The following is an 18428-nucleotide window of genomic DNA, read 5'->3' as shown; positions in this document are numbered from 1 at the left end:
GAACACCCAACTGTACTCTTTAGTTTGCCGCCAACCACCAATCACATTTTCAAAATGGTCCCGAGGACCAAGGCTGTTGGAGCGTCATTTCGGCTCCAACAGCCTTATAAAGCTGTTAGCGAAGCTCCAAAATGGCTACCTGAGCACCCTGGACGAAACAGGGCGGGATAAAGACTGCACTACGCGTCAATGGAAATTAAAAAAAACATAATACCAGGAAGTGTTCATTTTTTTTATCATTATATTCTGTTTAATATGATCGTGGCGTTAAGTTTTTTTATAAACGATTGAATGAATACTTCTAATCCATGTATTGTCAGCTGTAACAGTTAATAATAACTAACATCGTCAAAGAGTGAACTTAACACTGAGGTCCACGGAGCAGGTGAGTAAGTTATTAACATGTCAACAACATGTTTGCTACACATGTAAACAACTGCTTTAAGACACCTCCCATGAACTATTTTGTAAGGCTTTGAGGAAGATGCCATATATCGTTACGCCTACTTTGAAGATGCAATGCAATTTAATCGTTTTAGTTCATTGTAAGAAAATGGGAGGGTGAAAAGTGTGGACCAAGATAGTGTGCAAACCATATTCAACTTTAATTTATAGTGTCTTGGTGCACTTATTTGAGGCTACAATTTGGATTATACTACAGTACAATACAGTCAGTGTAGTATGATTTAGATATACTACAGTTGAGTACAGTGTAGTATGATTTACATTATACTACAGTACAAACTACAGTAACGTTTATACTAAACCAGGCTTTATTCCTTGAATCAGTGTGAAGCTGACATTTTGTTGTCGTCGTTGTTGTTGTGGTGGTTGTTGTGGTGGTTGTGTGCTCAGCATGGCGCAGTGGGAGAGCCTACAGCAGCTGCACTCGTCGTATTCACAGCAGCTGCACGAGCTGTACGACCGTGACGGCCTCCCCATGGACGTGAGGCACTACCTGGCCGCCTGGATCGAGAAGCAGGAGTGGTGAGACCACCGCTTGCTCCCTCCCCCCCCCACGGGCCCCCTTCTGGGTTAGACCCGGACCCCCGGATCTCTGTAGGAGCGTCCAGGGGTCCGGAAACAGGTTTCATTTTGGGGGATAAAGGAACTCTCTTTGGATGCTGTTCATTCATACCCTCTGGCCCCTCTTTCACAGTAGAATTGATGAAGCAATTAAATGTCTCCCTCGAAAGTTGTACTTTCCAGATTAATTAGAAATTGTGATGTTAAAAATATTAGTAGTTGTTGGTAATTAGTATTGAATAGAAGCAGAATAGTGGCTGCATACGAAATACAATATTTTAACATTTATTGGCATGCTTCTGTACCAGATTGGATAAACTTTAATGTGTTTGCATTAACCTGACTTTATTGTTATTTTTTTTTACTCAATCACAAACACACACACACACACACACACACACACACACACACACACACACACACACACACACACACACACACACCCAAACACACACCACGTGCCAAGCGTGCCAAGTAGCGTGAGTAGATCTATAGATCTATAGTATCATTATGTAGTGGGCTTTAACGATCAGAATAACAGATGATATCAGACCTCTGTGGCTCATGTGCTTTTCAAACTGATCCACGGTCGACCACCACATGGGGACCCAGCTGGATCTGACCCTCTCTGTGTGGTGTGCCTCAGGGAGCGGGCCGCCCAGGACCTGGACTTCGCCATGGTTCTGTACCAGGTGCTGCTGGAGAACCTGGACAACCAGTACAGCCGCTTCGTGCAGGAGGAGCTCTTCCTGATGCAGCACAACATCCGACGCTACAAGCAGAACTTCCAGGTCTGTGGTCGCACGCCACCGAGGGCGGAAACTGTCTCTGCACTCTGGTCCGCCCACACACCCGTTCCGTTAGAATCTGCATATTGAGTCAATTACACTTGGGAGTAGATTTCCATTGACCTGATATTGTATAGACTTGTACTTCAGAGGTCAGAAGCACAAGAGTTGATTGAAGGAGCTGCTGGCTGTCAGGCCTGCAGAAAACCAGAAGATCTGTTTTATCTGAGAAAAGAAAGTGTGAGTGTGATTGTTGTGGCCTCCGAGCTCAGAGGGAGGGTTCCCCTTTGTTATGACTCATGGCAACTTTCTTTTTAAAGCAAGCACAGGTGGTTGAGTGTGAGCATAATAATAGCGACGTTGTAGATTAAATGAGTGATCTGAGTAAGCAGAGACGGGCACAAACAGAGGATTTGACACCAGTTGGTTCTTAATCACAGTATCATTTTAGTACCCTTGTAACAATTTGTGACAAGATAACAACGTTAAATGTCATAAAAAAAAAAAGGAACCAATGAAATACAATGTATGTTTTACTGTGCTCTACGAACAGGATGTCTGGTTATTTGATTAGTGTAAAAATAAACAGCGCCTCGTTAAATACGTTATACTCCTTCGGGTTATTGTTAGCCCAGTGGACTGTGGTTTGTCTAATCTCCCGCTTGCGTCAATGTCAGTATGTAATTCTTCGTTAAATAATTGGTAAACTTGGGTGTGGTCGCTCAAAGACGACAGAGCTGCCGCAGAAGGCCAGGGTTCTCTCAATGAATTGTTCCTCCAAATCTACTCAAGGGGAACCACTGAAACGTGACGCACAAAACATTCAATGAGCAAACAGTAACTTAAAACTACAGTAAATTGATTTCTGTTGGCTGGCACTTGGTTTTCTCGGTTAAATATTGGTGATATTATTTCGCTACTGAGATGCGTATGAAATATGATCCTTGTTGATCTCGCCCCACAGAGGTACCAGGAAAGTCCTTGTACGTTGGCAGGCATGATCCTATGGTTCCTTGGAAAGGAAAAGGAAATTCTTCAGACCGCACGCCTGGATGAGCAGGTTTGTTTGAAGACTAGACGTCTTGGTGCTGTACGCTCTACCGACCGTACAGACCAGCTGGGTGTTCCATGCTACCAGAACGTGAATAATAAAGTCCAAAATCAAATAAAAGAATAATAATATTAGTTACTTCCTTTTTGTAGAGTGTGTGTGGATGATGGCTGGTTTGAGCAACCTCACCTGGCCCAGACAGACAGAGTCAGACAGAATGGAAGCACATTTATTACTCAATGCAGAAGGGCTCATGAAAAAACAAAACACACACAGGAAATACACACAAATCCTTTTTTAATGTTTCGAAATGGATTTCGTATTACTATTGGTTTATAATTTTTATAACCAGGTTATGATCTATGTTGATACGAGGAGCTCTACTCACACTCCCTGTCCTCCATCTTGTCCCCCATCTCGTCCTCCATCTTGTCGCCCATCTCGTCCTCCATCTCGTCCTCCATCTTGTCCTCCATCTTGCCCCAGGTCCAAGGCCTAAAGATGGACCAGAGTCCTATGAACACGGACACCCACAAGGACCTGGAGCGCCAGATGGCGGGCCTCAGAAACGAAGTGCAGGTAGGGCGATCCGTCTCCAACTCTTCCCGTGGTTAAGGACTGTGTCTCCATAGTGGGACCGTTTTCACTCTGAACTCTTGTTCATGTGATATGATCTCCCGTTTTCCTTGGTGGTTCGGCCGCTCCTGGGTCCCAGTGTCTGGAACACACCCTCATCTGTCTTGAGGAGCAGCAGGACGAGTTTGACTTCAAGTACAAAACCCTGCAGATGGAAGGTGAGTCCACGGAACCTGGAAGGCTTCCGCTCGTTTTTCTAGCTGCCTAGTCTAGGTCTGCATGGAGCTGATGGTTCTCTCGTCAAACTGTCCTGCAGTGATGACGGACAAGGCTCAGCAGCTGCAAATCCAGACCCTCCTGAACAAGCTGAACGAGTGCAGAAAGGTATTTCTGTCTTGAAACCCATTAATTTTCTATTGCTTTCAATTGATCTTGTCTTGTTCTGTTTAATTCTGTTGTTCTTTTTATAATTTTTTTATTTTTTTTATTTATATATATATTGCTGTGTTCCTTTTCGAGGTCGCCGAGTCAGGATCGCTTGTAACTCATTTTATTTTGGTAAAGGGTTGGACTAGTCTCTATGAAGCAAAAGGAGGGGAATTGTATAGGCGTGGAGATACGCTTAGTAGGGCATCTGATGGACGCGTTACCTGGAGCGTTCTGGCCCCCTGGGCTATGTGGTGGGACTTAAATACTGGGCAGTTATGTGCTCTGATTGGCTAAGCATGGTGCTATATATATATTTTATTATTTTTATTTTAAAGCTCTTTGAATAACCACTGTGTCTGATACTGTGCTATACAAATAAATGTAACTTTGACTTTGACTTGTGACTTTGATGTGTTCCCTGTTCCTGCTGTGGCCTCCCACCTACATCCACTCTCGTTGACTCAACTCTCATGGCTCCATCCTCTCTCCCGCTCCTCCCCTGGTCCTGCTTCAGACATTGCTGGCAGCTCTCATCCGGCTCCTGGACTCGTGTGGGCTGCTGCAGGGGGTCCTGGTGCAGGGGGAGCTGGCGGACTGGCAGCGGAGGCAGCAGAGGGCCTGCATCGGAGCCCAGGACGACGTCTGCCTGGATCAGCTGGACAAGTGGTACGGTTACTCCTCTTCCCTTCTAGGGGACACATTATACCACCAGGTGTGTGTGTGTGTGTGTGATTAGCCGTTACAAGCCGTTTTGAAAAGGTGAAGCTTCCGACATCCAAGGTGGCCGTGTCCACCTGGTTGTATGACGGATAGATGAGCAACGTTTGCTACAGCTACTGGGTTTGCTGGTAGACTGATCTATCCAGCACACGTCTAGGCGGTCACGCCCACCTGTGATGTCAGAAGAGGCACATTTTCACAACGGCTTGTAACGGCTAATCACACACACTCCTGGTGGTGTAACATGTCCCCTTTAACCCTCCTCTTTCCTTAACCCCCATCCCCCTGAACCCTCCTCTTCCTTTAACCCCCCTCTTCCCTTAACCCTCCTCTTCCCTTAACCCTCCTCCCCCTTAACCCTCTGCTACCCTTAACCCTCCTCTTCCCTTAACCCTCCTCTACCCTTAAACACCCTCCCCCTTAACCCTCCTCTTCCCCTTAAGCTTTGTTCCTGTCCCAGGTCAGCGGTCTTGTTCACAGGTCTTGTTCCTGTCCCAGCTTCACTGGTCTTGTTCCCCTGTCCCACCAGGTTCACCGGTCTGGCTCGCTGTCTGGTCCAGGTCCTGAAGTTCCTGAAGAAGCTGGAGGAGCTGATGGGGAAGCTCTCCTACGACCAGGACCCCTTCAAGCAACAGAAACCTCTTCAGGTCAGGGCCGAGACTCTGCTGCGGGATCTACTGAAGAGGTATTACAACACACTAAACACACAAACACCATACACACACTCACTCACTCACTCACTCACTCACTCACTCACTCACTCACTCACTCACTCACTCACTCACTCACTCACTCACTCACTCACTCACTCACTCACTCACTCACCAACCCACCCCTGGGCTCCCTGTGGGTCCGTCTGTCATCAGCTCCTTTGTGGTGGAGACCCAGCCCTCCATGCCTCAGGGGAAAGGCCCGCTGGTCCTGAGGACCAACGTCCAGTTCTCCGTGAAGGCCAGGTCGGTGTCAGCGGCTCCTCAGGTCTTAGCGTTCATCCCTTCACGACACTGGTGTTTATGGTTGGTTTGTTGGATTCCAGGCTTCTGGTGAAGTTTCCAGAGCTCAATCACTCCATGAAGGTGACTGTCTCCATGGACAGGTGAGGCAACCGTCGGATAGATGTTGTAAAAGTTGACCAATCACAGGATGCGGTGTGAATGACCCAATGGCTGCTCTTTGTTTCTTTCTGTCCTATATTTGTTCAGGGACACGCCTCAAGTCAAAGGGTAAGCCATCGCCAAACTCAAGACTTTCCTTTTGTTCTCTTCTTCTGTCATGGGAGCCGATTGTTAAACAGGACTTTCATGTTTGTTGTGTGTGTGTCTGTGTGTGTGTGTGTGTGTGTGGTGTGTGTGTGTGTGTGTGTGTGTGTGTGTGTGTGTGTGTGTGTGTGTGTGTGTGTGTGTGTGTGTGTGTGTGTGTGTGTGTGTGTGTGTGTGTGTGTGTGCGCGCGCGCGTGTGTGCAGGTCTCGGCGCTTCAACGTTCTGGGGACCTCCAGCAAGGCCCTGACCATGGCCGAGAGCCAGGACGGGGGCTTGGTGGCTGACTTCAGACACCTGGTGGGTAAGGGCTAGGGTGAGGGTAAGGGCTGGTGTTAGGGCCAGGGCTAGTGTTGGGATGAGGTCTAGAGTAAGGGCTAAAGTTAGGCTAAGCGTTAGGGCTAGGGGTATGCTAAGGGTTAGGGCTATGGCTAGGGCCAGAGCTAGGGCTAGGGCTAGGATAAGGGCTAGGGCCAGAGCAAGGGTTTGGGCCAGGGCAAGGGTTAGGGTTAGGGCTAGGGTCAGAGCTAGGGCTAGAGTTAGGGTTTGGGTAAGGGTTAGGGTTAGGGTTTGTCTAACCCTACCAGATCTGATAAAGGGTCTTACACATTGTGGATGTCTGTTGTTCTAGACGCTGAAGGAGCAGAAGAGCGGAGGCGGGGGCAAAGTGGTCAGTGAGGTGAGTAGAGATGGTCCATAAGTCTGTTTGTTTATGTCGATGAACAAGGATCTGGATCCCAACTCACAGGTTTTTTGTGTTTGTGTGTGTGTGTGCGTGTGTGTGTTTGTGTTTGCGCATGCATGTGTATGTTTATGTGTCTGCGCGTGCGTGCCTGCGTGTGTGTGTGTGTGTGTGTTTGTGTGTCTTTGCATGCGTGCCTGCATGTGTGTGTGTGTGTGTTTGTGTGACGGCGCATGCGTGTGTGTGTGTGTGTGTGTGTGTGTGCACGCGGTCACCGTTTTAAACAGATCTCTCTTAGTGTGACTGAGGAGCTTCACGTCATCAGCTTCAAAACGAATTTTGAGCTCCCGGACGCGGAGGTGGTTGAGCTGCAGGTACGTTCTCCTCTGGGGATTGGGGTTTGCTTTGGGACTAGCCTGTCTATAGATTGAGTCTACATAAACCACCGTTCAAAAGTTTGTAGTCACCCAGACAATTTCATGTTATCCATGAAAACTCACACTTCTATTCAACTGTTTTCAGCTGTGCTAACATAAGCCAATCAATTAGCAATTAGCCTTTTAACACAATTAGCTAAACAGTGTACCATTAGAACAAACGAGTGATGGTGGCCTGAAATGGGCCTCTATACATCTATGTAGATAGTCCATTAATTATCTGCCGTTTCTTGCTAGAATAGTCATTTACCACATTAACAATGTCTAGACTGTATTTCTGATAAATGTAATGTTATCTTCATTGATCTTCAGGACATTTCTAAGTGACCCCCACCCCAAACTTTAGAACACTAAGTTCAAAGTAATAAGTGAAAAGTAGGGATGAGTCGGTCGCAACCGATTCGTTCACAACGAACAAATCCCGAAGGTGAACGACAAGAACTGGTTCCCCAAAACAAGAGAACTGGTTCTTTGATTCTTTTTCTTTTAACATAAAACAAAAATATGGTCACGTAAATAACGTAAATAATAAAGACACCTGTGAGATTCCCTGTCAAATTACGTAATCATACTTAACGAACGAATCAAACAAACGAATCGTTATAGTGAACTGAACTGAAAGAACTGATTCCCGGAAAAGGATCATTTTGCCCATCCCTAGTGATAAGTGTAGTTGAAGGGTGACCTCATGTGATGGCGGAGAGGCCTGTGACGGCGTGTCTCTGACCCGTGTGTCCGCCGCCCCCTGTGGTCAGGCCTCCTCTCTCCCGGTGGTCATCATCTCCAACTCCAGCCAGCAGCAGAGCGCCTGGGTGGCGGTCCTGTGGTTCAACATGCTCTCTGAGAGCCCCAAGGTGAGTGTCGCCGCCCGCTGGTCAGACGGCCCGCGCTGCTCCCGGACTCCCTGCAATGCTGCTGCCGCTCCAGGAAGTTTACACATCCCTGGCAAAGATTAGATTTACTTAGTAACTTCACACCTGTGCTTCCGTGGTTTGTTTGTTTGTGTGCGTGTGTTACTATGTGTGTGTGTGTGTGAGTCACTGTGTGTATGTGTGCATATGTGTGTATGTGCTTGTGTATGTGTGTGTGTGTTTCACTGCGTGTGTGTATGTATGTGCATGTGTGTGTGTAACTGTGTGTGTGTGTGTGTGTGTGTGTGTGTGTGTGTGTGTGTTTGTTTGTGTCACTGTGTGTGTGTGTGCGTGTCACTGTGTGTGTGTGTGTGCATGTGTGTGTGTGTGTTTGTGTCACTGTGTGTGTGTGTGTGTGTGCGTGACATTGTGTGTGTGTGTGTGTGCGTGACATTTGTGTCTGTGTGTGTGTGTGTGTGTGTGTGTGTGTGCACGGTTTCCAGGATGTCCTGTTCTTCGCCAACCCTCCTATGGCCCCCTGGCCGGTGCTGGCGGAGATGTTGAGCTGGCAGTTCCTGTCCTCCACCGGGCGGGGTCTGGAGAGCAATCAGCTGGACATGATCGCCCACAAACTGTTCGGTACGCACCCCAACCCCCGCCACCCCCTCCATCGCCGCCTCCTCCCCCCCCCCCCCCCCCGCCCCCCCCCCAAAACCTCCACTAACAGGTTTCATTCTTCTCTTTTCATGCCTGCAGACAAACAAGACAACTACGACACCTGTCAGATCTCCTGGGCCCGATTCAGCAAGGTAAACACAGTTTAACAAGGTCGGTTGTGCGCGACGTACAGGCCGGTGACAGGAGGTCTGTGTGGGTCTGTTTTTGTCTGTGTGTGTCTGTGTGGGTCATTTGGAGACATTGAACCTGAACCTTTCTTTGTAGGAGAACACCGCCAACGCCAACTTCACCTTCTGGGTGTGGTTCGATGGAATTCTGACGATGGTTAAAGCCTGCCTGGAAGAGATGTGGAAAGACGGGTGAGTGATTGAACCGCTCCTCCTACCAGCGCTCATCTGGGACAGAGAAAAACACGTTGCTGCGTGTAGGCCAGGCCGCTGTGTGATCACAGGCCCTTGGTTCAGCATTGACCTCAACTATCTTTTGGTGTGAAGGCCGATACTTGAAGCTGTCTCTCTCTCTTTTCTCTCTCTCTCTCTCTCTCTCTCTCTCTCTCTCTCTCTCTCTCTCTCTCTCTCTCTCTCTCTCTCTCTCTCTCTCTCTCTCTCTCTCTCTCTCTCTCTCTCTCTCTCTCTCTCTCTCTCTCTCTTCTCCCCCCCCCCCCCTCTCTCTCTCTGTCTCTCTCTCCAGCTTCATCCTAGGCTTCGTGAGTAAGGAGCGGGTGAAACGCCTCCTGAAGAAGAAGCTCAGAGGGACGTTCCTGCTGCGCTTCAGCGAGAGCATCAAAGACGGAGGGGTGACCTTCTCCTGGGTGGACTACACCCCCGACAGTGAGTCCCGCTCCCCAATCTCCGGTGGAGTCGACGTGTTCCCCCATGAGTTAAATTCAGAGCATTGAGACGCTTCACCCAAAGAGACTTACATAAGTCGTTTACAACAAAGATAGCTTGAATAAGATGCTACACAGTACTAAGTACTACCTTTTGTAGTGCCAGGACGTACAACATACTACAAATGTGTAAGAGGGGTGTGGGAGCGAGGGGGGAGAGTTCAGAGTCCAGGTGAACTCTGAACAGGTGAGTCCTGAGTCTTTTGCGAAAGCTGTTGAGCGACTCTGCGGTCCCGACATCGGAAGGGAAGCTTGTTCCACCACTGCGGTGCCCATCTTCACCCCCCAACCCCCACCCCAACCCCCTGCGGCTCTCCCTCAGACGAGCCGGACGTGAAGTCGGTGCAGCCCTTCACCAGGACGGACCTGGCCCAGATCCCCTTCCACGAGATCATCAAGAACTTCCAGCTGATGGAGGCAGACAACGTCCCGGAGAACCCGCTGCTGTACCTGTACCCCAACATCCCCAAGGACCAGGCCTTCGGGAAGTACTACACCGACAAGTGTGGAGGTGAGAGCTCCTGTTCAGGGACCTTCTTGGCCGCTCGGTGCTATAGGCAGCCACCTGCACCATCTAGTGGAGGGGGACGGTACTGCGCCCAGAATAATAGTTGAAATATTAGTTAATTACTATTATAATGATTAGTAATAAATTATAATTATAATAATAATAGTAATGGTTTGTTTTCAATATTGCCACCTGCTCGCAGATAACGGATGACAAAACTATCTTCCAAAAGAAGCATACTGCTATTGTTGTATTTATCGCTGATGCCAACAGGGGGCGCTGTGTCGACTAAAACCCTACTGTATGCACTCATGTCCAAAGTACATCTAGTACGTTGTGAGTTCATGTGCGTCTCGCTGTGCTCCTCTCAGAAGAAAGTCCGTACGTCAAATACATCCGGACAAAGCTGGTCTTCGTCTCCAAGGAGTGAGTACCTTCATCTCTCTACCCTCTACCTACCACCACTCTCACTCACCAGAGAACAGACACGTAACAGATAAACAAACGAAAAGCACAGAAGTAAAATGAAGAGAAAAAAAACACCACTCAGTCTTACGGCTCGGTTATGCTCCCATTTCGTCTGTAAATAGAGACGGACGTTATCAACGTTCTAACCTTCACTGTCCTACACTTTCAAGCGTCCTTTACGTTGGAATGGACGTTGAGCAAAACATCCTCTAGAGGGCGTCGTTCAGATTCAAAAGTTACTCCAATAAAGTAAAAAAAGTTTATGACAACAAACATGACGATGATGGGGAGAAAACGGTCCTGCATCTATTGAGAAGGTGGCGAAATCGGAGGCAACGTTGTAGACGGCGGTGGTCAGTGAGACCACTAAATACATCCCGGTCCGGAGTGTGGACGGAGAATTCCAGTCATTTTTCTTTGTGTATGCTATTCATGGCACTTTTTTGTGTACAATGCCAGACACTGCCCCCACGATTTCCGTTGGTACTGCAACGTTTGGTGTCCGTACACATCCGCAAGCTTGCAGGATACGTGCAGAAATGCGGACGAAATGTACGCAGAGTACGGACAGAAGGCTCCGTCCGTATCTGTATGCGTATCTAACGTAGAGCATAAATTAGCCATTAGTCTCTAATGAGTACATCTTCTCCTCTACCCTCTACCTATCACCACTCATCTTAGGGTGCACTCACACTAGACCATCTGGCCGTGGCTGTTGACCGTTTTCACACCTAAACGTGCTCAACTGGCCCCATTCTTCTCTGGCCTGCACTCACACTAGGCCATCTGGCCGTGGCCGTTGGCCGTCGCAACTGTGGCCTGGCCACGGTAGGCTCTTGTACATACGTCATCAAGTCGTAAGTAATAAAAACCAAGCGTCCGCTGCATGGACCATAATAAAGTCTGCCGCCAGTCAGAGTTTTAACAACAATGGACAACAACACAGAGAACACAGTTCGCACTTTGCTGAGTCTTTTGCTTATTTGGAGCCGTTCTCAGATAGAGCCCACTCTCACTGCTGTTTTTTTCGAGTACACAAACAAGCGTAAACGTCGCTTGACGCCATGTTTACCGCTTACCGTTTAATAATAAAGGCTCGTTGCCTTTATTATGTCCATGGTCGTCGCATGGACTATACGTCATCCAGCTCGGGTTGCGTAGCCGTGCGTGCGCGCGTGTCGACTCATTAGCATCTGTACCGTAGCGGCCCGTACCGTAGCAGCACACCTCTCCCAAGTGGCCAAGTTGGCCTGGCCAGACTGGCCACACTGGCAGATTTGAGCACGGTTAGGTTTGAAAACGGCCACGGCCACGGCCAGATGGCCTAGTGTGAGTGCACCCTTAGTCTCTAGTGAGTACATCCATCCCTCTACCACCACTCAGTCTTAGTCTCTAGTGACTACATCCATCTCTCTACCACCACTCAGTCTTAGTCACTAGTGACTACATCCATCTCTCTACCACCACTCAGTCTTAGTCTCTAGTGACTACATCCATCTCTCTACCACCACTCAGTCTTAGTCTCTAGTGACTACATATTTTCCTTCCCAGTCGTTCCAAACATCTGTTGTTGTTGTTGATGTGTTGTTTATTTGTTTGTGGTTTGTTGTTGAAAACGACAACAACTCAGAAGCTCCGGCCTCATGAACTCGGTAACGACAGCCAATGAGCCGCCGGTTAACGGCTGCTTGTGATTGGTCCCTGCAGGGGCCGGCTGGAAGCCAAGTCCCCTCAGTACTCAGACATGGCGGAGGGCGCGGAGGCTCCGCCCTCACAGGGTGAGCTGTGTGGACAGACCGCCGGTGAGTCCTGGCTCTGTCCGACCACCGCCTGCCCTCCCTCCCCTCTGCTCCCGCCAATCAACCCTCGGGGAGCATGTGGGATGTTTGGGGGCACTGGGAGCATTCCTGGTGTTTTGGTGCGCAGGGGGCATGTCTGGTGTTTGGGGGTGTATGTGGGGCGGTATGTGGGGGTGGATGTGGGGGTGGATGTGGGGGTGTATGGGGGGGTATGTGGGGGTGTTTGTGGGGGTGTATGTGGAGGTGTTTGGGGGTGTTTGTGGGGGTGTATGTGGGGCTGGTTGAATGAACACACAGGTTGCATGGGAGCTTTTCGTAACCTTTGATTCGGTTTCATCATTTCAACATCTCTGCCTGCTGCAGCTTTCATGATTCAACGCAGTATACCTCCTCAAGTTAACATGAAGTCCACTGTAGTCGACTGGCCTACATGAGGTCTACCTGTAGGCCTACTTGAAGTCTACATGTAGTCTGTAGACCTACATTAATTCTACCCGTAGGCCTACATGAAGTCTACTGTAGTCGGTAGGCCTGCATGAAGTCTACTTGTAGGCCTACATGAAGTCTACCTGTAGTCGGTAGGCCTACATGAAGTCTACCTGTAGGCCTACATGAAGTCTACCTGTAGTCGGTAGGCCTACATGAAGTCTACCTGTAGTCGGTAGACCTAAATGAAGTCTGCTGTAGTCGGTAGGCCGACTTGAAGTCTACCTGTAGGCCTACATGAGGTCTACCTGTAGTCGGTAGGTCTACATGAAGTCTACTGTAGTCGGTAGGCCTACATTAATTCTACCTGTAGGCCTACATGAGGTCTATTGTAGTCGGTAGGCCTACATGAGGTCTACCTGTAGTCGGTAGGTCTACATGAAGTCTACTGTAGTCGGTAGGCCTACATTAATTCTACCTGTAGGCCTACATGAGGTCTATTGTAGTCGGTAGGCCTACATGAAGTCCACTGTAGTCGGTAGGCCTACATGAAGTCTACCTGTATTTGTTTGGCCTACATGACGTCTACATGTAAGCCTTCATGAGGTCTATCAATAGTCGGTAGGCCTACATGAAAAGACTTTCTTTTCTTGATTGAACTTGAAGATTTATATTTGAGAGAGAAGCCAGTTTTTAGGCTGTAACTGTTTCCCCTGGTAAGATTGGAACATGGTACATGCCTAAACATGGGATTCAAATCTAATCGAATCAAATATGCTTGCAAATTTATAATACAATGCATTGGTGAGTCATCATCATGCACGTTGGGAGGGACAAAATACAAACTACAAACTAACCAGTAAAGGGACTTCTTTTAAAGTCTAATCAATGGTGGACTCTCCTCCTCCTACCCCTTCTACTACTCCTTCTCCTCCTCCCCTTCTCCTCCTCCTCCTCCCCCCCCCTCCTCCTCCTCCTCCTGTTCCTCCTCCTCCTCCTCCTCCTCCTCCCCCTTTTCCTTCTGTTCCTCCTCCTGCGCCTGCTCCCCCTCCTACTCCTCCCCCTCTCCTTCTGTTCCTCCTCCTGCTCCTCCTCCTCCTACTCGTACTCCTCCTCCGCCTCCTCCCACTCCTACTCCTCCTCCTCCTCCTCTTCCTCTTCTTCCTCCTCCTCCTCCTCCTCCTCCTACTCCTGTTCCTGCTTCTCCTGCTCCAGACGGAGATGCGATCCTGAAGGCGGCGGAGGCGGCGATGAACGACCCCCTGCTGTCCTCCACGGGCAGGGATGCTGACAGTGACCTGCTGGCCCTCCTCGACCAGGGGGAGGGCTTCAACTCCTGGGACCTGCTGACTCTGGACGGCCCCCAGATCGACCTGTCCTTCCAGTTCGACTGCCCCATCGGCCAGCTGTAGCCTTGTGGAGCTCACCAGACTTCTGTTGTGAACCAACCAGATGTTGGCTATCCCTGCTGGTAACCTCTATTATGGAGGTTCAACAAGTAATCCTCTCAACGTATCTAATGTCATCGTCCTCTAATGTCATCGTCCAACCAGGAAGGGAAGGGCGCCCTCTACAGCAACGCTGGTTACTGCAAGAACTTTTCTGCTTTATGCTGACGACCTGTTTTATTCCTGTGAAGAAAATGTCGAGGTAATTAGAACGTCTTTGTTTAATCGTTATTACAGCTGGGTTTATGGATGTACCCGATGTGGGGGAACAAACTAGAAACATTGCGGTGGACCGGGGATGGAGCTGAGCTCTGGCCGTGGGACGATGGTTTTGGTCTTTCAGGACCTTAGGGTGAAGGTCCTGTTGGAGTTGTTGCACTTATTTTTACATAATTGTGTTATGGAACGGAACTGAAACATGTTCAATAAAAGCTGTGATGCCCTGGGCTCGGTTCCCGTTTGGTTGTGGATTCATCAGATGAGCTGAGAGAGGAGGCCTCAGAATAACTTTGATTTAAAAATAGTCGGTGACAAATCAGTTTTCAAATCGGTTTTATTTTGGTATATCACAGAGATTTGCAAATGTATATATATATATTTTATGGAATTGACGAAGAACAAACCTGGTTAATATATAATGGTTGACAAAATAATAATTATTTTGGAAGACCCCCCTAACCCCTTCATCTAATCTGCAGACCGCCCTCACCCCTTCATCTGTTTTGTAATATCAAAGACTAGACAGCAGCTCAAGGATGGACTCCTCCCAACACATCTGGGGGCCGGGACCAGGCCAACGTCCACTGTCAGGGGGGGACAGCTTTATTCAGTCTTAAGAGACAGAGACCAGCAGCTCACAGTTCACAGTGATGCCAGTCGCTAAAGTAAGCAAGTTGTCATGTGGTCGCCCGTGTCAGACTGGACTGGATCTGTTCCCCGAACAGACCGAGCTGTGAGTTACAATGCTTTGGACATTCTGTATGTCGAGTTTCAAGTATAAGGACGCATTACTGATATGTCTGAACTATTTAAGAACCAGCGAAGTGTTGCGTTGAAAGGTGCGTCGGGGTTCAGTCGCCATCTGGCGGTGGTTGAAAGGTACTGCAGTGATAGGTTAGGGACATGGTGGTTTAAAGCCGAGGCATGGGATGGGACCACTTAAGGGGAGGATGTGCACAAATATACTGATCATTTTTAGGTGAGGGGTTTATATGGGAGTCCCCTGATGGTAGGAAGCAGAGGGGGTTCGTTAATCAGAAGATCTGTAAGGCATTGTCTCTAGAGACGAGCAGCAACAGTAGGGTAATAAATAAATAAATAAATACCGATTATTGAAATTAAACTGGCACGGGTGTCGGTGATTATTATTTTATTAAACATTTGAAAGTGGAACTGGACAACCAAAAGGAAGCCGACCCTATTTAATCGGAAGTCGTGTGTGCATCTGTAAGGCCCATTAAGAAAGTTGTCCTTTTTTAGGCTTCCTCTTTTGCCCAAAAAAACACAGGTTGCGTTAAATCGGAATACCCCTCATTGGGGCAAGTCTACAACGTTTCCATGTTGTGCAAGACTTTTACGAACTTCCATCATTATCCAAGAAAACTTCAACCTTAAACCTGTCCATTATTGTTGACGTTCTGACCAGCTTTTTCCATACCGGTAATTGCATTGACCGGCTCCTGGAGTTTGGCCCTTTAGGAACGCCTATGGGTGTGTTCCATAACGTTAGTTCCTTCCGTTTAGGCTACTTTGGCGGGAGAAGCAGTAGCAGTTAGTGGTCAAGCAGCAGGAAACGAGAACTGTGGAGATGATACGGCAGAGCTGCACCATTAAAGGCGAGGTCGTCTGTAGCGGTCTGTCTTCAGCGGCCTGTCTTCAGCGCTTCATGGAGAGTTAGTCTCCAGACGTGGAGGACTAGCAGGAGGCCGACCTGTTCCTCAGGGCCCTCCAGAGACGGCCCAGGGGCGAGAAGGCCCTGGTGAGCAGCAGGTGGTACGACTGGCGGAACTGGGGGTTCATCACTGCGTAGAGCAGCGGGTTGACGCAGCTGTTGAGCCAGGTCACGTTGGCGCAGAACATGTAGAGGATCTGCGGAGCGCGGACCCTCTGGTCGGCCAGGTTCAGCAGCAGGAACGGGAAGAAGCATAACAGGAAACACAGGAAGACGGCGAAACACATTCGGTTCAACCGCTTTAACTCGTCGCCCCCGGAGCTCTGGGTCGCACGGGGGGGGGTCGAGGATGGAGGGGTCGTAGACGGAGGGGAGGTGGACGGAGGGGAGGTGGACGGAGGGGTCTTAGATGGAGGGGAGGTGGATGGAAGGGTGGTGGCCGGCTCCTCTGGGGAGGCCCTTGCCCTGGCCGCGTGCGAGTCCAGGGCAGAGCGAGTCGGCTGTGGTTCCCCCGGCTCCTTGTACCACGTGGCTCCGGCCCTGCGTGCGGGCGGTTCCCCCTGGCTGTCGACCTCACTGGTGCACGTGGGGGCCCCACCTCCGCTGCTGACGCCGCTGTCGTTCTCCGTCCCGGCCGCCGGAGCGACCCTCTTCCTGGTGGAGCGTCGGCTGGGACGGTGGCGGAGGACGGCCCGGGCCGCCAGGCGGACCCTCCGGTAGATCAGCAGGTAGAAGACGCCCATGCAGAACAGCCCCGCGAAGAAGTAGAGGACGAAAAGGACGGTGGTGTAGGGGCGGCCCCGCGTCCGGTGGAAGCTGCAGGTGCAGACCAGAGGCACGAAGACGTACACGGGCCAGAGCGGGCCGAAGCTGGCCAGGCCCAGGGCCCAGGTGGAGGGCAGCAGGAGCAGCAGGCCGCGGGCGGAGAAGAGCCGCTCGAAGGTGGACCTCCGCTGCACCAGGAGGTAGCGGCTCACGGCGATCAGGCAGAGCGTGAGGATGGACACGGCGTTGGAGACGAATTGGAGCAGGCCGAAGGCCCGGCAGCCCAGCGCGCCGCCTCGCCAGCGCAGGTGCAGGTAGAGGTCGGTGGTGACGGGCTGCAGCAGCGCGCAGTACAGCAGGTCGGCCAGCGCCAGGTTGACGATCAGCACGTTGAAGCGGGTCCGGATGCACGGGTCAGTGGCGAAGGCCAGGACGGTCATCAGGTTCCCCACGGTGCCAGTGATCGTGACCAGGCAACCCCACAGCACGACAAAGTAGCGGTATTCCACCACCAGGGGGTTGTAGCAGGAGAAGTAGGTCTGGTTAACTGAGTCCCAATCATGGGTCAGATTTCTGAGTACAGTCAAAAAAACAAACCAAAGGATGAATTAGTTAGAATATTATGGGACATCTCTGACATCATGTTAACACAGGGGTCCATTAAATACATGGAAGCCAGGAACTGGTATAAAGATGATCTATCTACTGATTTACAGAGAGCACAGTGCCGCTAATATCGATTATGCAGCTCTACTTATTTAGAGAGAGCACACTGCTTCTAATATAGATAATGCAGCTCTACTGATTTGCAGAATCAATTCCCCGTGAAGATGTGATGGTGTTGTAAACTGGAGCCATCAGCTTTCTGTAGTTCTGTTTTCTAAAATGCAGAACTGCAATGCATTTCAATAGCGGTGCTATCAACTTAGTAGTGAGTAAAACTGAAGTTGAACTTCTCTGTTGGAGAGCCAGATTGAGGTTCCTCCCACTATATACGGAGATTATAATGCATGCGTAAATTAAACAAATTAATAATTTTAGATAATTCTGTTAATCTATAGGGAGTGAGGAGTCAACACAGAAGCAGTCCATAGTAATCAGTCTCACCTTGTTGAGGCGTCCCTCCAAGCCGATGGCTCCATGATAGATGAACACTGAAGACGAGTTTCTGCCACATCCGCGTCTAGCCTGCAGATGAACGCTAAATCCTGTTAATGATGTATGCCAGGCCTATTCAACTAGCGGCCCGTGGGCCAAATGCGGCCCCTCTTAATTTTTTTGGTTGCATGCAAAAAATAAACAAAATAAAGGCGAAACATATTTGCATGCAAATCAGGTTTCTTTGTGTAGCCGGTGATACTAGCCAGTATCAGTACCCCACAATCAGGAACTGGCATCACTTATTCTGACAATGTTTGGCTCAACCGATATGTGTGACTGTAAGCGCTCACAAAGTTTCGCTGCGAATTCTTTTGTTCGCTTTGGTCGCTGAAGTCGCTCATGACGTACAATTCAATTATGCAGACGCATTTAAAGGAGCCATATGCGTTTAGTAGGCCCTACAGACAGCCATATCAAATAGTGAACTCTCCCATACACCTTGGCCATATTGCCGAGACGGTTTTGCTTGTTCGATAAAGTGCTTCGATGGACAGTGATCCCCCCCAATATAAAAAAAATCCTAAAATGTAGGCTAATTACAACCGAGAACAAAAAACCCTGCGTGCTGTAGTAGTTGA

General features: G+C 49.3%; 2 protein-coding genes across 3 annotated transcripts; one reads left to right on the top strand and one right to left on the bottom strand.

The window, feature by feature from the left end:
- Positions 1-130: 130 nt before the first annotated feature.
- Positions 131-14485, top strand: stat2 (signal transducer and activator of transcription 2). Of its 2 annotated transcripts, XM_030375398.1 has the most exons (24): positions 131-385; positions 856-987; positions 1673-1817; positions 2779-2874; positions 3352-3444; positions 3581-3659; positions 3758-3825; positions 4385-4536; positions 5120-5275; positions 5457-5546; positions 5627-5686; positions 5793-5813; positions 6054-6147; positions 6479-6526; positions 6817-6903; positions 7722-7820; positions 8321-8456; positions 8574-8626; positions 8760-8854; positions 9186-9325; positions 9707-9895; positions 10264-10318; positions 12068-12162; positions 13801-14485. In XM_030375398.1, the coding sequence occupies exons 2-24, from the start codon at positions 857-859 to the stop codon at positions 13995-13997; spliced, it is 2379 nt and encodes a 792-aa protein (XP_030231258.1). In that variant the 5' UTR covers positions 131-385; position 856; the 3' UTR covers positions 13998-14485. The 2 variants fall into 2 exon arrangements, with proteins under 2 accessions (XP_030231258.1, XP_030231259.1); XM_030375399.1 differs by lacking the exons at positions 131-385; positions 12068-12162.
- Positions 14486-14568: 83 nt separating this feature from the next.
- LOC115557526 (G-protein coupled receptor 84-like) lies at positions 14569-18033 on the bottom strand. The gene is made up of 2 exons (XM_030375401.1): positions 17797-18033; positions 14569-17262 (listed from the first exon to the last, which is right to left on the bottom strand). Exons 1-2 carry the CDS (start codon positions 17829-17831, stop codon positions 15948-15950), a joined length of 1350 nt encoding a protein of 449 aa, XP_030231261.1. The 5' UTR covers positions 17832-18033; the 3' UTR covers positions 14569-15947.
- Positions 18034-18428: the final 395 nt, after the last annotated feature.

Source organism: Gadus morhua, chromosome 13, assembly GCF_902167405.1.
Source record: "Gadus morhua chromosome 13, gadMor3.0, whole genome shotgun sequence".
Classification (NCBI taxonomy): Eukaryota; Metazoa; Chordata; class Actinopteri; order Gadiformes; family Gadidae; genus Gadus; species Gadus morhua.
The sequence above is the reverse complement of the archived record's forward strand: the minus strand, read 5'-3'. Positions and strand labels throughout refer to the sequence as shown.